The sequence below is a fragment of the Thunnus thynnus genome, chromosome 9 (genome assembly GCF_963924715.1).
Source record: "Thunnus thynnus chromosome 9, fThuThy2.1, whole genome shotgun sequence".
NCBI lineage: Eukaryota > Metazoa > Chordata > Actinopteri > Scombriformes > Scombridae > Thunnus > Thunnus thynnus.
The window spans coordinates 22842529-22859054 of NC_089525.1; the positions used below are offsets into that span (position 1 = coordinate 22842529).

Consider the following 16526-nt stretch of genomic DNA (forward strand, 5'->3'; position numbering starts at 1 on the left):
AGCAGCCGGAGCGAAGGTCAGTCTTTGTGCACTCCCTGATTTTTTAAGGACAACAAACTGTATCAATTATACAATTAAAATTGATTTTCTCAAAATATACTGAAGTACCCTGTGCTGAGGCTCGGTAACTCTTGCAGCTGGGGAAGCTTCTCCTAAGATCGTTAGTAATAATATTTCAGATGTAATCGCAGGAGGGCATTATTGACCCTCATTTTCACATTGGCAGTACAGTAAAACCATAATTAGGCTCATAATTTCCAGGACAGAAATGTGACAAATGTTTAATGCAGTCTCTGGGCATGAGAACAGAAGATACTGGAGGTTTTCTTTTGCCATGTGGTGAAAGAAATCCCAATGTTTAAATAGCAAATATATTTGAAAAGGACAAACATGAGGAGCAGGAGTACCTCTTTCGATTAAAACCTTCAGCTATGAGGTGGTGAATAATGTATTTAGTGAATAATTTACTCTGAAGGTTTATTGATAAAAACAACTTGCCCCCAGTGCAGCGCCTAAACATCTGCAGGGGTGCTGCAGAGACGCAAAAACTTAAGTGACACAATTTCTACATCTGAAAGCAAATTAATTCCCTGCCTGTTTATGTGTCGAATGTCAAATAACTCGTCAGAAACCGACAGAACATCACATAGGAGAGACTCTTTAATGAGCTGATTAGAGAGACCTCTGCTCTAATCAAAATGTCTTAATCTGTTGGAAAAACCAGTGCATGCAGCAACTGCAACATAAATACTGTTGTTGATGCAACACACTGTGGTCCCCCTCTGTGAGTCGAGAGAGATGCAATCTGCCTTAGAAATAACCGAGAAATATATCTATTCTTGCACTACAAGCTTCCCAGCTGTGAGCATCTCGGCAAAGAAAATTAAATCACCAGTAACAGTTCACTACTGAAAGTCTCTCTAACATAGCCACTGTGGCAAATGGATTTATCTATCTATATAAGTTCCAGTGGGTGTCACATTAAAGATATCTGCAATTAATTTAGTTAAAACTTTAATTTAAGGCATTTTTAATCATACTTTGAATAGTACAAATGAACCATTGAGTTGTATGAATAGTCTAATTAAAGATCAGTTTTAAATGTCCATACAAATGTTCCTTCTTACTAGTCAGAATGTAATTAGAGATATCTTAAATTTTAATTTTGACTGGTCAAAAAACAATTACATATATTTTGAATTAAAATTTGGACTTTGCACGTTAGTATCTTAGTTTTGAAACTTCTGCTGTTGTCAACATGAAACAGAGAGAAAACTGGTTATTCATGCAGTGTGCAGATGTGTCTTGACTCCTAAACATCTCTGCATTTACCAGCAGAGTCCACAGTTTCAGTGACAATACAATTCAGAATTTTCATTACATAAGTCAGAGTTTCCATTTATTTCAGCATGTTGATCATCATTACATTATTTACCATCATATTTTTTTGTTTTACTGACCATCTACTACTTAATTTGAGTTTGGTGATGCATGTGAGCATGGCAGAGAATCATTAGAAACTCAAAAAGGTGTCACAGTATCCTGGTTTCTATCAGACCAGCAGGTACATCCAGGTTTCTCATTATCAGAATAAGGCACACTCTAAAACCCTGATCATGACCAGGATACTAGTGTGCATGTTAACACACTCAATCTAATGAATAACAAAATGCTATGACGATATCTGTTGGATCATTTAGATCTCTAAAAATAAAGATTTCTGACTTGTCAAAATCTATTTGGAGATATCTTGAACTATCCTTCTTACAAGTCAGATAGTAATTGCAAATATATTGATTTATAATTCTGACTGCATTTAGTCCAAAATGCATTTGCAGATGTCTAAAATGTATAGTCAAGTGAAACCAGATACATACGGTATGCTCAATCTGCTTGCCGTGTAGCCCCAGATGGATTCAACCTGCTAAGAAGGAAGAAGATCTGAAAACAATATGGAAACTCTACATCAACTGCCTGATCAGGAAATAAGAGAATTTAAAATTAATCTTCAACTTGTTATTTAGACAGAAATGTTGAAAAAAAATCCGCTGAACTAAAGAAAAAGTCATCAATTAACAAAGTAATTTACAGAGCATAAGCTCCCTCTCTGAAAGTTGTTACCAAAAGCCATTTCAGACACACTCAGTTCAACAAGGGCCTAATTAAAGCAGCGACATTGGCAGATGTAGCCTCATATGACAGTCGTATAAACAACTTTAACAGCACAATGCACAACAATAAATTGTCTTCCTCTATGTGAGCCATATAGTGTTAGATGTTGTATTTATGGAGGCACAACTTTCTGATGACATTTGCTAGCGCTGCCACCTGCCCCTATAGATCAATACAATAATGCAACCCCTTGGCAGGATGCCTTTCATTTCATCCCCATACACTTCATAACAAAGTTGCCAACATAAGTCAGCCATGACAGTCTCTTCAATTATATGACACTGGTGAAGAAAGGAACATGATGGATTGGTGTCAAAGCTCTGGGGAACCATAAGTCAGACACGAAGCACAGTGCTGCCCATCTGTCAACAATCTCAATTAACCACTGTACAGATAGAGGCACACTGCTCTTTTATGCAGCGCTGCGGAAAAAAAAACAAGGGTCTTTATCATGACAGTGGTTGAGATCCCAGTTTTTTCAAAGCAAAAACTATGTATTCAAGTAAGCTGGATTGGTCCATCCATCAGCAGGGGGGTGAGTCAAATTGAAATCTGACATTTAGAGCCTCAATGGCTTTCCTCACTGGCACTGATATGAACTATAGCAAGTGACAAATTGTTTGTATCAGGCCTGTCCCTGAGTGAAGCCTCTGATAATGTTTAGGGGTTGAAATAGGCACCCTTGACATTTCCCTGAAAGGTCAGGTTTTGTGTTCATTAATGCTCCCTTTTCACATACAGCCAGCAGTGGTGATGAGGATTATTGTCATAATCTGGGTTTGTGCCAACTCATGAATGCTGCCTCGTTTGTTTTGACTCCTCTCAATATCAGGACGCCAGGAATCAGAAATGACACCAATGAGTGTCAGGAACAAGATCACAAGAGGGTTTTTGTAAGGTGATTCACTGCATTTCTACAAAAACGGCAAAATAACAAGCAAAACTCATCACCCTCTCTGCGTGTGTGAGAAGATCTGTGACAATTCCACAAGCAAAAACGTCCAGGATTAATTTGGTTCTGTAGCAGGGTGTCCGTTTACGGCTGAATTAAGAAATCTATCTTTAATTCATTTAACGTCAGCAACAGACAAATTAGTGTCTTGGATCCAGAGCTAATAAACAGCTTGAAGCAGCGTCGATATGTACGTAGTCCTACATTATTGCTGATAGCGTGTGTGGCATTTTTGATTAGCCAGCCTCCTCAGGGAACAGTGGGGCAAATTGGGACATTTTCTTTCATTCTTAGTGTCTGTTGGAGAGCGAATACAAATAGATATCCAGGATGTCTGCTAAGGTTTTTCACTAAAAATTGAGGATCTGGTATATAAATCATGGCTTTTTTTTGGACATAAGATGATTTTTGTGATGTTTACATCCTCAATTTACCCTTAACATTAAAAATCACTATATTAAATGTAGGTACACTTTTCCAATAGGCCTTTTTTTACTGAAGAGATGCCAGAGTCCTGGTCTTGTACATGCTGGCTCACTTTCACAGCTTACTTGAACACTTGAACAGAACAAAGCCATTATTAATGTTATTTGGACAAGTCCAAATGTTTGCTGTGAAAGAGGCTTTTATCCATGAATCTTAAGCAAAGTGGACAACTGACTAATTGCTACTTTATGGGGAGGAATATGCTGTACTAAAGCATAATATTAACTGACATAATAAAGGTCTTTAGGTGGGTTCTGCTTTATTTTACTACCTGATCTTGAAGCATTTTGAAACAGGTTTTTGGATCAAAATCTAACTTTAAAGCATTAGGAAAATATGCTTGTTTGCTTTCATGCCAAGAGTTTGGTGAGATCATTGATACCACTCTCCTATCTGTGTGTTTACTATAAAGCAGCCAGCAGTTCTTATACTTCCTGGAGATTCTGCTGGTTGCCTGGCAACCTCACAGTGACAACTAGTCTCCAAACATATAACCAGAAATGTCAAAATACTCCTAAATACTTTAAAATCATTATTATTTCATCTGATAGTGTACTCTTGTGATGTCTTTTCATGTGTTTAATCAATTTATCAAAAGTAAACCTGAGGTCATGTACATAGACAATCTTATTCTTACACTCTTATCCTGCCCAAGGACACTACACGTTCTTTTAAACTTTTTGCCAGAAGAGTGCCTTGGACCTTTCTTATTTTTTTGTAAAAATGTCACCATTTACACATCTGTGAACTCATCACATCCAACGTTACATTTGCACATTACATGTACTGTTTATACTGTTTAAACTATGAACATTTGAACATTCCCAGTTAACATCTTGTACAATATATTTTTAAACTCTTGTCACTTATTTTTTATTGTAAAATTGTATTATTATGATCACCTAACCTTCTATTTTTTCCTATATGTGCAAACCTCCTTGGCAAGAAAGCCTTTTGTGATTCTGATAAGGACACTGTACACATCACACAGAGAGTAGGAGGAACAAGGGGGGTACCACCTGCAGGGCTCTCGAAAATACTATTTATCTCATGGTATTTTATGCTCATTTGTCCCTACAGGGATTTAAAGTTTTATTATGTAAGAGGTTATAATATCTCCATGTTGTTAACAATGAATATGACAGAATAATTGAATATATTGGCTCTTTCTGCTGTTGTTTTTGTTGTATCAGTGGAAGCACAAGACATGATATATTACCCTGTCATTTCATGTCATCTGACTTCTCCTTGTTGTATTTTCATCTGACTCTAGCGGTGGCGCTTCCTAGTTTGTAACCAGGGACTCCGGGTGAAACGCCATTGGACAGTTACAGACGCATTTTGATTTGATTGGTCCAGATTTCTGTCGATCATTCAGGAGAGGGCTGATGACGTTTAGGGGACGAGGAAATGGATCCTGAAACAAACACAGCGGGTTATATTGTAACTGTCTGCGCTGTGTGGTCGATTTAAAAAGTAACAATGTGCAGAGCTGTGTTTCTCCTCGCAGTATTCGTGTTAATCTGCCCTGTTGCTGGAGCCTTGGACAATGGTCTGGCGCTGAAACCCACAATGGGCTGGCTGCACTGGGAGAGGTTCATGTGTAATATCGACTGTGATACGGACCCTAATAACTGCATCAGGTAAGAGTCAACAGAGCTGTGATCCTGCACAGCCTGCACAGTTTGTGGGTTTAAACAAGCAAACTTACTCTTTTTCCTCGCTGACAGCCTCTTTCCTAATGATTTTATTTCTTTTACCGAACACATTTACAGCACAAGTAAGTTAGGGGAAAACATGAGTTATATAGAACCATTATTGTCACCAATAAAAAAATCATATTGTCAACAAAAAGCACAATAACACGACAAAACAATCATACGCGGTGATGAAGAAATATGTGAGACAAGAATAAACAAAAGGAAAACTAGTTGAGGTAATTACACAAGCACACAGCTATCAACAAAAAAGAAAAAATCAAAAGCTTTCTTGTGATAGGCTAATTACTAATATCATAATTATGACAATACACTGAATTCATGTTACTATAAAGAAGGTGGAGTATGTTCCTAAGTAATTCAGAGGGAAATAGTGTATGTTTTACCCCACTACATGTATTTGACAGTTATAGTTACTTTATAGCTTCAAAGATTTTACATAAACATATGATAATCCTATAAAATACAATATACTGATAATCCTGAATACTGACTGATATACTGATTTAAACCAGTTGTTCCCAACTTTTTTGGCTTGTGACAAAAAAGTGGTGTCTACCTGAGGCTAAATGTCACATTTCCGTTGTCTCAGATGGTTTCATAACTGTTGGAGGCCCAACAGTTTTTTTCCTCTTCTTTCCTTCACCATTAATCATTCTTAAAACACTCCAGATTTATCCTTGGACTCTTAGGAGGGGGGCCCACCTCTAGGCTGAAAACCACTTGATTAGACCTTAAAGTTAAAAATAGTTCAACCTCAATCGGCTACAATAGTGAAATGCTACTTGCAGATGTATCAGTATTAACAATCTAATCATTTAATATATATTAATTTAGTAATATTGGACATTTTCTGTAGAATTAGTACTTTGAGTATATTTAGCTGATTATACTTATGTACTTTTACCTATGTAGGTAAACGTCGGGCTTATACTTATAAAAGCATTTTTACATATTGGTATTGGTACTATTACCTCATGGTTATGACGTAGCTGCAATGTTGTACCTTGTAATTATGAAGAAATCATTGACTGCTATGTCAGTATTATAAGATCTTTAGCTCACAATTCAGAAACTCATAAGAGATTGTTATAATTGTGGCAACAAAAACACGTGATTATGACAGCTCAGCTAATGACATTTGAGGAGACAGGACCATGATGACACTTCCTGATTTAATTTGCCTTTATTTCCTCTTTGGTTTGAGGCCATGTAGAGATATTGATGTTGGAGATATTGAAGTTATCTAGTAATCCAATAACCTGTAATTGCAAAGCATTTTCCAAACAAGGAGCATAAATGTGTGAGCACATTCCAGACGAGTTAAACGGTAATACAGTCATTTCCACAAATGGAAAAGATGGAATCAGAGACATGAGAGACAATGTTTTAAAAGACAAGAATCAGAGAAGAGAAAGAAAGACAAAGGTAAATTGTGTGATGCTGCAGCGACTAGTTTCAGTAGTGCTTAATCTGCTGATTATTTTCTCAATTAATCACAATTACTTAGAGCCCAAGTTGACGTCTTATGAGTTTGACCAACAGTCCAAAGCACAAAGATAATCCATTTACCAAAATGTAAAACACTCTAAGCAAATCCTCTGATTTAATCAGCTGGAACTAAAAAGTGTAACTGAAACGATAAATTGATTATCAAAATATAACACATTCATTTTCAGCTGATTATCTAATCAATGAATCCACAAATTGTTTCAGCCCTAAAACTGTGTAGATAACATTATTATATCACACAGGCATCTTAATTCATTGGGATGGTGCAGATTAAACACTCGACCGAGGTTACTCTTGTCTACCAGTCCAGTTTTTTTCCATGATTATGAGATATTTTAGTTGTAATACAAGTTTAATTTAGTGTTTTTCTATGATGAATACAGAGTACAATTAATTTGCCATACAATTTTGATTATCAATTAATCATTTTGAATCATTTTTTTAAGAAAAAATACAATAATTCTCTTATTCCAGCCCTTTAAATGAGAATATTTTCTAATTTTTTTAGTCTTCTATGATAGTAAACTGATAATCTTTGGGTTATGGACTGTTGGTCTGGACATCTCAGGTTGCATCTTGGGCTTTTGGTAGCATTGATCAACATTTTTCACCATTTTCTGACATTCTATAGTCCAAATGACTATGAATTAAATGAAAATAATAGTTATTTGCAGCCCTAATCAGCAGTAATCTGCAAAATCCTGTTCCAGCAGGATACTTTGCCCAACAAAGTGTCACAAGTGCCAAATGTCAGCCTATTGGTTGAAATGTTATTGCGTTATATCAGCTGACAATGGACAATAACAAAAACTGGCATTTGTTTTCTTTAACGTGTATTTGTGTCTGCCATGTTGCTCTTGCACACGACATTGAACACTGGCATCTAACAGATACTATCAGCCCCGCCTGTCTCCTCCTGTTGCCTTGGCAGTGAGCGTCTGTACATGCAGATGGCAGATGTGATGGTGAAGGAGGGCTGGAAAGAGGCTGGTTACGAGTACGTCTGCATTGATGACTGCTGGCCTTCCCACCAGCGCGATGCCCAGGGCCGCCTGCAGGCAGACCCCAAAAGATTCCCGGGGGGCATAAAGAAACTGGCCGACTATGTGAGCAGTGGGTATAAAAGCAGCGTGAAGACTCTGGATGTGAATATAGTATTAGTGCCATAATTCCTCCATAGACATCAAAGAGAGACTGGGTTTCAGAGGGACTTAAGGAAAGTGAGAAATACTTCTATTTCAGTTATTTCACTCCCTGGAAAGAAAGAAAAAAGGGAATATGCACTAAGATGACTGTTTTCATTACAGTTTCCTCTCTCTTTGCCGCATTATATATATATATATATATTATACACTGTTTTATAATCGTAAACCTATATTTAACACAGATAAGAGCCCATAGGATGTAATGTTGTCTGATCAGTGGTGCAGTGCGAATCAACTTTGAAATTCTTTCTCTCAAATAAAAACTTTGGGAAGCTCTGGTTAAATAACTCTAGAAATAAAAGTGATTACACAGTCAGATTACATATTCATTATACATCCATCCGCGCCGACCTGAAATTATTTACATAATGAAGAGGAAAAGGACCAGATGTGGAACCCGGGTTTCAGATTTCATGCTGGTACTAAATCAGCACCTGGCACTAAGGGAGATAAGTAGGCATATGTTGTGTCAGGTAGGAATCTCTTTGCTACAGACAGCTGCAACAGAGAGGATCACTCTGAGTTGGAGACCACTTTGACAGGTTCATTTCTAACACAGGCTTTACATGCAGGGAGGCAGCAAAGGCAGCTAAAAAGGGGATATACCTGTATTTAAGCCCATAAGGTCTAAGGCAGAGTTGTGTCCTTTAACAGCAACATGAAGTTGTTTTTTTTTAGCGGTGTAACATCGCCACCTGCTGGTACTGAATCACTACATGTTCAGAAAATAAGTGGAGTCCATATTTTTAAAGTAAATGAATTGAATTATTATAATGTATGATGTCCTTATTTTTAGGTCCATTCTAAAGGTCTAAAGCTGGGTATCTATGCAGATGTTGGGAAAAATACCTGTGCTGGATACCCTGGCAGTCTGGGTTACTATGAGACAGATGCTCAGACTTTTGCTGACTGGGACGTCGATCTGCTCAAATTTGATGGCTGCTTTATGAACTGGACTTTGCTGGGGGAAGGTGAGTTTTTAATTTAGAATTGAAATGTACAATTATTTGAACACGACGACACCAGTTCTCAGATACAGTACCCTGTCACTTATCGCTGCCATGTAGTTCAACGTGTGTGCTTTTTGGAAATTATTATACAGTGTTAATTGTGGTGCAAGCAGATGTTACTAAGGCCTATTGAAGGCCATGTAAATAATCCTGGAAACAATATTTTTGTGCTATTTGACTTTAAAATTATATCTAAATATTAATTCTTTGGACATCATGTAAAAAGTTTATTCTAACAAACTTATATTTGTTTTGGTTAAGGCTACATGAACATGTCAAAAGCACTGAACAAAACTGGAAAAAGTATCCTGTACTCTTGTGAGTGGCCTTTGTATGAGTGGCCTTTTAATCAGGTGAGAGAGAATTTGTTTTGTCTTTGTGTCAACATTCACTACTTTATCAATGTGTGACTTATTTCCCAAAATGTATATATGTATACAATAGCACATAACTCAATAAAGAGAAACTACATTAGTTTTAATGCTAATGATCAATGACATGATGATACTGTGTCGTGCATCATGTTATACAACATTAAAGAGCATTTCTGTGCCTCCAGCCCAACTACACAGCCATTCGAGAGACGTGTAACCACTGGCGCAACTTTGCTGACGTGTACGACTCATGGAGCAGTGTCAAGTCCATCTTGGACTGGACTGCTGCTCATCAGGACGTCATCGTCCCCGCGGCTGGCCCTGGGGGCTGGAACGACCCCGATATGGTACTCTGCTCTACTTAAGCTCTCATACACTTCTCTTTGACCTCAAACTAAGCACCAAGAACCAGCAGCTATGCACCAGTAGCCTTCATATACCAAGCAGTATTATTGTTATTTTATAAACTTACTGAATCACTTCCAAAATGCTGCATTTTGAAGACAGTGTAGTGCTGCTTTGTTTCTGAACTGGAGGTCAGAAACATTTTGGGAAATACATTTTCTTGCCGAGAGTTACATGAGAGGATCAATACCATGCTCATGTCTGTACAGTTAATATGGAGCTACTGCCAGCAGCTGGCTGATTTACAAAAACGTCTACACAGGGTGCGTAGTAAAAGCAGCATGATAGCAGAACAGCAGCTGATTGTCGACACTGGATACGTTCAGGCACAGTATTGAGTATTGACAGTGCCGAGAGTGCAACACAATCACTGTAATTACATGCATAAACAGAAGAAAATAGAAACGAGTTGTTGCACAAATAAGCATGTTTGTCAAAATGACAGACTATTCATTTAAAATTTTCAACACTTTAGTTGTATTTATATCCTTTTTTCATGCCACAGTTATGAGACAGTAGGATTATTCACTTCAGGCACCAGCCAAGAACAAAAAATACAAGCAAACTTTTCATTATAAATATTACTTTTATGGAAAAGGCATCACATCACAGACTTTCTCAAGTCTGTCTTGAAACAATTGTTTATGTCATAATGCACTTTCGGTGTGAGTGATCAGGGCCAAAATTCATAATGCTTTTGTGCAAAAATGTATCTGAAGCTTCATACAACTTTTAAATAAATTTTTGCACAAAATGACTGTGGATTTTGGCCTCCCATCACTAACACTGAAAGTACATTTGAAAGAGATCGTTTAATAGCCGATATGAAAAAGAGAAGAATGATTAAAGCAAGGAAACTTCTTTCAATGTTTATATTGATATCTGACCGCTGTTTTCAGACAGATTTTGAACCTATCCTCTAACACTAAGTTGTTAATACAAAGCATGCTGTCAGTAAGACTAAATTACCTTGTTATCTATATATTCATGACACTAATATATTTTCCAAGCTTGTGATCGGGAACTTTGGCCTGAGTCATGACCAGCAGGAGTCTCAGATGGCGCTCTGGGCCATCATGGCAGCCCCTCTGCTCATGTCTAATGATCTGAGGGACATTTGTCCCCGTTCCAAGGAGCTGCTACAGAACAGACACATCATCGCCATCAGCCAGGACCCATTGGGCAAGCAGGGATACTGCACTGCCAAGGTGGGTGTGAGAGGTGACACAAGGCATGGTCACCTTCTGGAATAACAGCTGTCAGCATTTATGGTGCATTTAGCTCCTATTTGGAAATGCTGAATGTCACAAAACCAAGACTTGATTGCAATTAAATTGATGAATGTGAGCTACAACAAAGTGGTAAAACTGACTAAAACATAACTTCTTTCACAGGTGGACAGTTATGAGGTGTGGGAGAGGCCTCTGTCTGAGAACAGGATGGCCATCGCGGTGCTGAACAGACAGGAGATAGGTGGTGCACGAGGGTTTTCCATCAGCGCAATTCCTAGCTGGAAAATTTGTGACCCGCAGTGCAACGTCACACAGATTCTGCCTCAGTACAAGGAGATGGGTGTTCAGACTCTACACAGCAAAGTGGTGGTATTTGTCAACCCTTCAGGCACTGCTCTGCTGACCGTCACTCCCATCAACAGCAGTTTAAAGAGGCCTAACAAGCCACACTGGCAGGACACATCCATTAAACACAAGCACGCCACTGCTTTGTAGTCTATGGGTCATTCACAAAAGTGGTGGTTATGCATTTAAGCTGCCTACACAATTATAATTGTCTTATGTGGACGTTTTTGTTTTTAAAATGTATAGTTTTTGTAAAAGTAAGGATATATATATACATACACGTATACAGTTAAAAGGTTTAACAGTATTTTCTTGAAACAACTAGGATCTTTAATGTCAAATCACTGGTAAATATTTTTGCAGACATGACGTGAAATGTCCAGATCAGGCTGCTGATGGTATACAAGAATTAAAACCTTCAAGAAGTCTTAACTGCCTGAATAAGACAAGCTTGAATTTTGCAAGTTTTACACGCCAAGTGAAAATAAGGTGAAGCAAGAGTCAGATTCAAGTATGTTTTAACACATTTATTGAAAATAGTGACAAATCCATCCAGAAGACTGGCCAACAGCTTAGAACTGGATGACCTGGCCCTGTAAGAGAAGAGAGGGAAACCTTTGATTACATACAGCTCAAATGTTAAAACATGATACAGCACATGATCAATAAAAGTGAACTATATTCACTTTAAATGCTGCTGGAAATTACCATGAAGTTTTAGCCAATTAATGAAACATTTGTATTATTTGGTTGAAGTGTTTTGAACAATATATCTTCATATTTGTTTGCTTAACCTACATCAAAAGGCAGATTCTGATCAACATCTTTAAACCAAATAGACTAACAAGTTACTGTGTTATAAACTGCCCTTGTTAAAATAAGTTTGGTCCACAAGTTTATCCTCATGAATTTACATTTCATTTTTAAGAAGTGATGTAGCTAATGACACATTCTTATATCCTCTTCATGAGCTTTATGGGACAAATCTATTTCAATATGAGAAAATGGCTCATCAGTGGTTTTTGATGCATTTAAGTAACAAAATTTCACCAAATAAAAGACCCTGTTTTCTCTGAAATGTCTTCACTTGACCCCCTCCCTTGAATTACTACACAAGCATTAGTCAAGAGAAACACTTTAACACAAATTAACCTCATCAGGAGCAATGGGCCTGAAAATGGGTGCATTTACTGCACAGTTAATCTACAAATTTGATATAAAGCAATCTGGCAGATTTTCATTTAAGATGCAGCATCAGGGGAGCAACTTGCTTGGCAGAGAATCTGTAATTTCCTTAACTTCTACAGAGACGGTACTTATGTTTTAATGTCATAGTGGTATTACGTTGATGTAAAAAAAAAAAAAAAAAAATACACATTAGATTGGACAACAAGACTCATAAGCTCTAATTTGTCCTAAATATTGAATAGGTAGACAGAATAATATGCCTATTTAAATAATACAATGCAAACCGACACAACAATAGATCTAGAAAAACTAGTAAACATCTACACAATACAAGAAGTCCAATTCAACACAAAAATATAAAAATAATTTTGTTCAACACCTATTTTACAGCTACAGTCACATGGTTCCAGTAACTATCAATACAATCCTACACTGTTAAGAGCACAATGTGCTCTGATAAAATGGACAAGTCCAATATTTGATTTCCTATTCTCCATCCTGATTCTCATGGTCATTTCTCTCACTGGGTCCTGCCTGTTCGACCTTTTCTTGTGAACATGCGTTTAAACATAGAAATGGTTCTCATACTTAGTTCCCATCTGCAATGTGTTACATTTCTGATATTTGTCGAGCTCCTTTTCAGCTTAAACCATCAAAAGTTTGCGTCATTTGCCTGCTGCTGAGTCAAATTTAATCAAATGTGCTTTTCTTGGTCACTCTGCTGTCAAGCATAACCTGAGCAGGATGTCAGTTTAAGTGAACTGTCAAGATATGGATAGTTGGAAAGATTGTTGTAACTGTGTATTGATAGATTCACAATATGCGATACATAACACCCTACTGAATCCAGCAAGTTTAGGTAAACCAACTGTGCACCCACAAGTAGAGCACATTTTTGGGGTGGACTGCATTGATTTTGACCTGAGACACCAAACTGCGATTCAGACGGCATTAAAGCACCTAAATACAGTGAACTACAGTATACACACTGTAGGAATTCGCATGCAGACACATCAGTGAGTCCTACCTTTCTCTTCTTGTCACCACCCAACTCGAAGTGCTTGCATCTCTTGATGGCCAGCATTCTCTTAGATCTGCAGTTGGGCTCGACACACTCAAGCCTCAACACAATCTTCTTTGTTGTTTTAGCCTGAAAAAAAATCAAGTGTTATTGGTGTAATATTTTTTTACATACCAGATTTAACAGCACAAGGCAGTTACACTTACCTTTTTACGGAAAATAGGCTTAGTCTGACCACCATAACCGCTCTGCTTTCTGTCGTATCTCCTCTTACCTGCAGAAACATTGCAGATTAGCTACATGTTGTGATGCAGCTAATTTCTCACAAACACATTCATGACTCAAGCACAAATAGCTCACCCTGTGCATAGAGGGAATCCTTTCCCTTCTTGTACTGGGTAACTTTGTGGGGTTGGTGCTTCTTGCACTTCTTGCAGTAGGTCCTGCGGGTCTTCGGGACGTTCACCTGAAAAAACACAGGAGAGAAACCTTGAGCAAACATGACACAAGCCTGATAGATCAGTGAAATATCTCAACACCGATCTCCTTGACAGATAGGAAAATATGAGTTGAAGGACAGTAATTATACACACACATCATGTAGGTGCAAGGCTATTAGAAAGCAGCATCAACATAAAAAAACACCTACAAACTTGGTCCAAGCCACAAAATTTATCCAGGACATTTTGATCCTACTTGGGTCTTCGTCACGTCAAAAATGCTTGTAAAATTGGAAAAACACACCTATATTTATACATCCATGTGCAGCATTATGTTAGCAAGCTCTATGATGACAAGTGAGGTTAACTATCCAACCTGCTCATAGTGTTAATAATCTCAAAGCAATAAACAATTCAATTAAATTAATCAAAAACAGCAGGAATACAAAGACCAGACCTCAAAAATATCAAAACGTGTTTTTACTTTTTTTTTTTAACAAGCATTTTGACCTGACCAAGGTCCAAGTCTAATCGTAACGTTGTCCAGATTAAATTTTGTGGCATCCAGTAAGTTTGCAGGCTTTTCTTTTATCCATTTTAACAGAAAAACATACTATGTTAATATAGAAAGCAAGTGAATTTGAGTATCCAGCCACTCTGTCAGCTGCATATTTTCAGACAATGCTAACAGTTAGCTAACGTGTTAATTCGCAAAAAAAAACCATTTATACATGATGCTGCTTAAAATGACAAAGAGTCCGCATCAAGATGAATGTTTTCAACTAAAATTATGGCCAAATCTTACACAGTGCACCTTAAACACAGTGTTATCTTGTTGTTAATGGACTGAAAGCTCGTGTTACACATTGTAGCTTTTAGTTAGCTACCGTTAGCTTTGAAGCCTAACATTGATTCAATGTGAAATAGGGCTGTAAACGTGTGGCATTGAGACAATTTAACATTTAATGGGCTGTTGTTTGTCATATCGGCTACTTTAACTGACACACAAGCTATATTAGCCTTTAAATAAAAGGCCGGGTTGAGTGTGAGTGCGACTAGCAACGTCGTTTGGCTACAGACACATCAGACATCGATACAAGATAAATTTGACATCGTAAAATAAATACAAGATGGACAATAACACCATCGTTGTGTGCATCAAATGATTGTTAACATTTCTGAACCAATTGGGTACAGAAGTTATTCTTTTATCGACAAGATTAAGGTTGATTGTATAAAGAGTATCCGTGTAATAATTTCATACCATGGTTGCGCCCCGATGCAGAGGAAAAGAGGAAGGACGAGGCCGGAAGAACTTCTTCAAGTAGACCTCCGCGGTGATGTGGCGCCGCAGTCTGCCCCCTGGCGGTGAGACGTGTCAGGAGGACAAAAAGTGCAAACAGGACAGCAAAGAGCAGCGTTTTTTCTTCTAGTTTTTATAGTTGGGTGTTTGAGCTTCACTGTGCAGACTGATATACGTGCAGAGTTTGACACTAGAAGGCTGTTTTCACATGTATCTGCAGCAAATGTAAAGTTTCTCTGAGCTCATTGAAAATCTGATTTTAAGAGGCGGGCATAGGAGCAGGATTTGTGACATCACAGCTAGTTTGGAAGCCAATCCTGGTTCAATATTCAACTTACACAAGTGTAATGTGGAAACTTGAAACCTCCAGTGCACAAACACTGAGACTGGACATTACAGTGAAGTAGGATACATCTTGTGTCCAACAGGAAAAAGTTGTGAAATGAAATATATTTGCATATTTATAGATTCTGGAATTTTTAACGAGGGAGAAAAGGGAGAAGAGAAAGATTAGATGTCAATGTGGTAATTGTACTTTTTCTGCAAAAAACCATATCAGAAACACGTTATTGTTCCAAGCAGAGTATTTCTGTATGTCTTAATACATGTGTGGAGGGGATCTTTACATAAAAGTACAGGAGTATTATTAAATGTACTTAAAATATCAAAAGTAAAAGTACTCACTATGCAGACCGGCTTCTTTTAGAGTGTTATATTATTAGTCTATTATATTGTTTGTTTTTATCACTAACAAATACACGTAAGAACATTTTAATGTAGTTCATCAATGTGGAGCTAATTTTAGATACCTTAACCACTACTATTATAGATTAATAGTAATAGTACTGCATCATAATATATAAGTGTATCATATGTTTTTAATAATAATAATAACAATACAGTGCATAACACTTTTTAGAAAAGGAAGAAAAGAGCAGAATAAACAGTATTAAAATATATTATTTTGTGTAAAATCCCAATCTGAAAAGTAACTATAAGTGGCAAATAGATATAGTAGAGTAAAAAGTGCAGTATTTCCCCTTGAAATGTAGTGGAGTAGAAGTACAAAGTGGCATAAAATGGACATACTCAAGTAAAGTACAAGTACCTCAAATTTGTACTTCAGTACAGTACTTGAGTTAATGTACTTAGTTACATTCCAA

The 16526-nt window shown here is 37.3% G+C and overlaps 2 protein-coding genes across 2 annotated transcripts; one reads left to right on the forward strand and one right to left on the reverse strand.

Moving 5' to 3' along the window:
- Window positions 1-5000: 5000 nt before the first annotated feature.
- On the forward strand, window positions 5001-11654 carry gla (galactosidase, alpha). The gene is made up of 7 exons (XM_067599757.1): window positions 5001-5253; window positions 7772-7946; window positions 8842-9016; window positions 9317-9408; window positions 9615-9776; window positions 10845-11042; window positions 11229-11654. Exons 1-7 carry the CDS (start codon window positions 5093-5095, stop codon window positions 11559-11561), a joined length of 1296 nt encoding a protein of 431 aa, XP_067455858.1. The 5' UTR covers window positions 5001-5092; the 3' UTR covers window positions 11562-11654.
- Window positions 11655-11923: 269 nt separating this feature from the next.
- Window positions 11924-15438, reverse strand: rpl36a (ribosomal protein L36A). Its single transcript, XM_067599758.1, has 5 exons — window positions 15325-15438; window positions 13981-14086; window positions 13827-13894; window positions 13627-13749; window positions 11924-12004 (listed from the first exon to the last, which is right to left on the reverse strand). The coding sequence occupies exons 1-5, from the start codon at window positions 15325-15327 to the stop codon at window positions 11984-11986; spliced, it is 321 nt and encodes a 106-aa protein (XP_067455859.1). The 5' UTR covers window positions 15328-15438; the 3' UTR covers window positions 11924-11983.
- Window positions 15439-16526: the final 1088 nt, after the last annotated feature.

What these genes read in the sequence shown, in the direction of transcription:
- gla (XM_067599757.1), top strand. Translation starts at nt 5,093, where the DNA reads ATGTGCAGAGCTGTGTTTCTCCTCGCAGTATTCGTGTTAATCTGCCCT. An exon ending in ATGAGTGGCCTTTTAATCAG is followed by an intron (nt 9,409 to 9,614) that starts GTGAGAGAGAAT and finishes CTGTGCCTCCAG; the next exon opens with CCCAACTACACAGCCATTCG. An exon ending in AGGGATACTGCACTGCCAAG is followed by an intron (nt 11,043 to 11,228) that starts GTGGGTGTGAGA and finishes CTTCTTTCACAG; the next exon opens with GTGGACAGTTATGAGGTGTG.
- rpl36a (XM_067599758.1), bottom strand. An exon ending in GGATTCCCTCTATGCACAGG is followed by an intron (nt 13,895 to 13,980) that starts GTGAGCTATTTG and finishes ATGTTTCTGCAG; the next exon opens with GTAAGAGGAGATACGACAGA. An exon ending in GTGGTGACAAGAAGAGAAAG is followed by an intron (nt 12,005 to 13,626) that starts GTAGGACTCACT and finishes CTTCTCTTACAG; the next exon opens with GGCCAGGTCATCCAGTTCTA.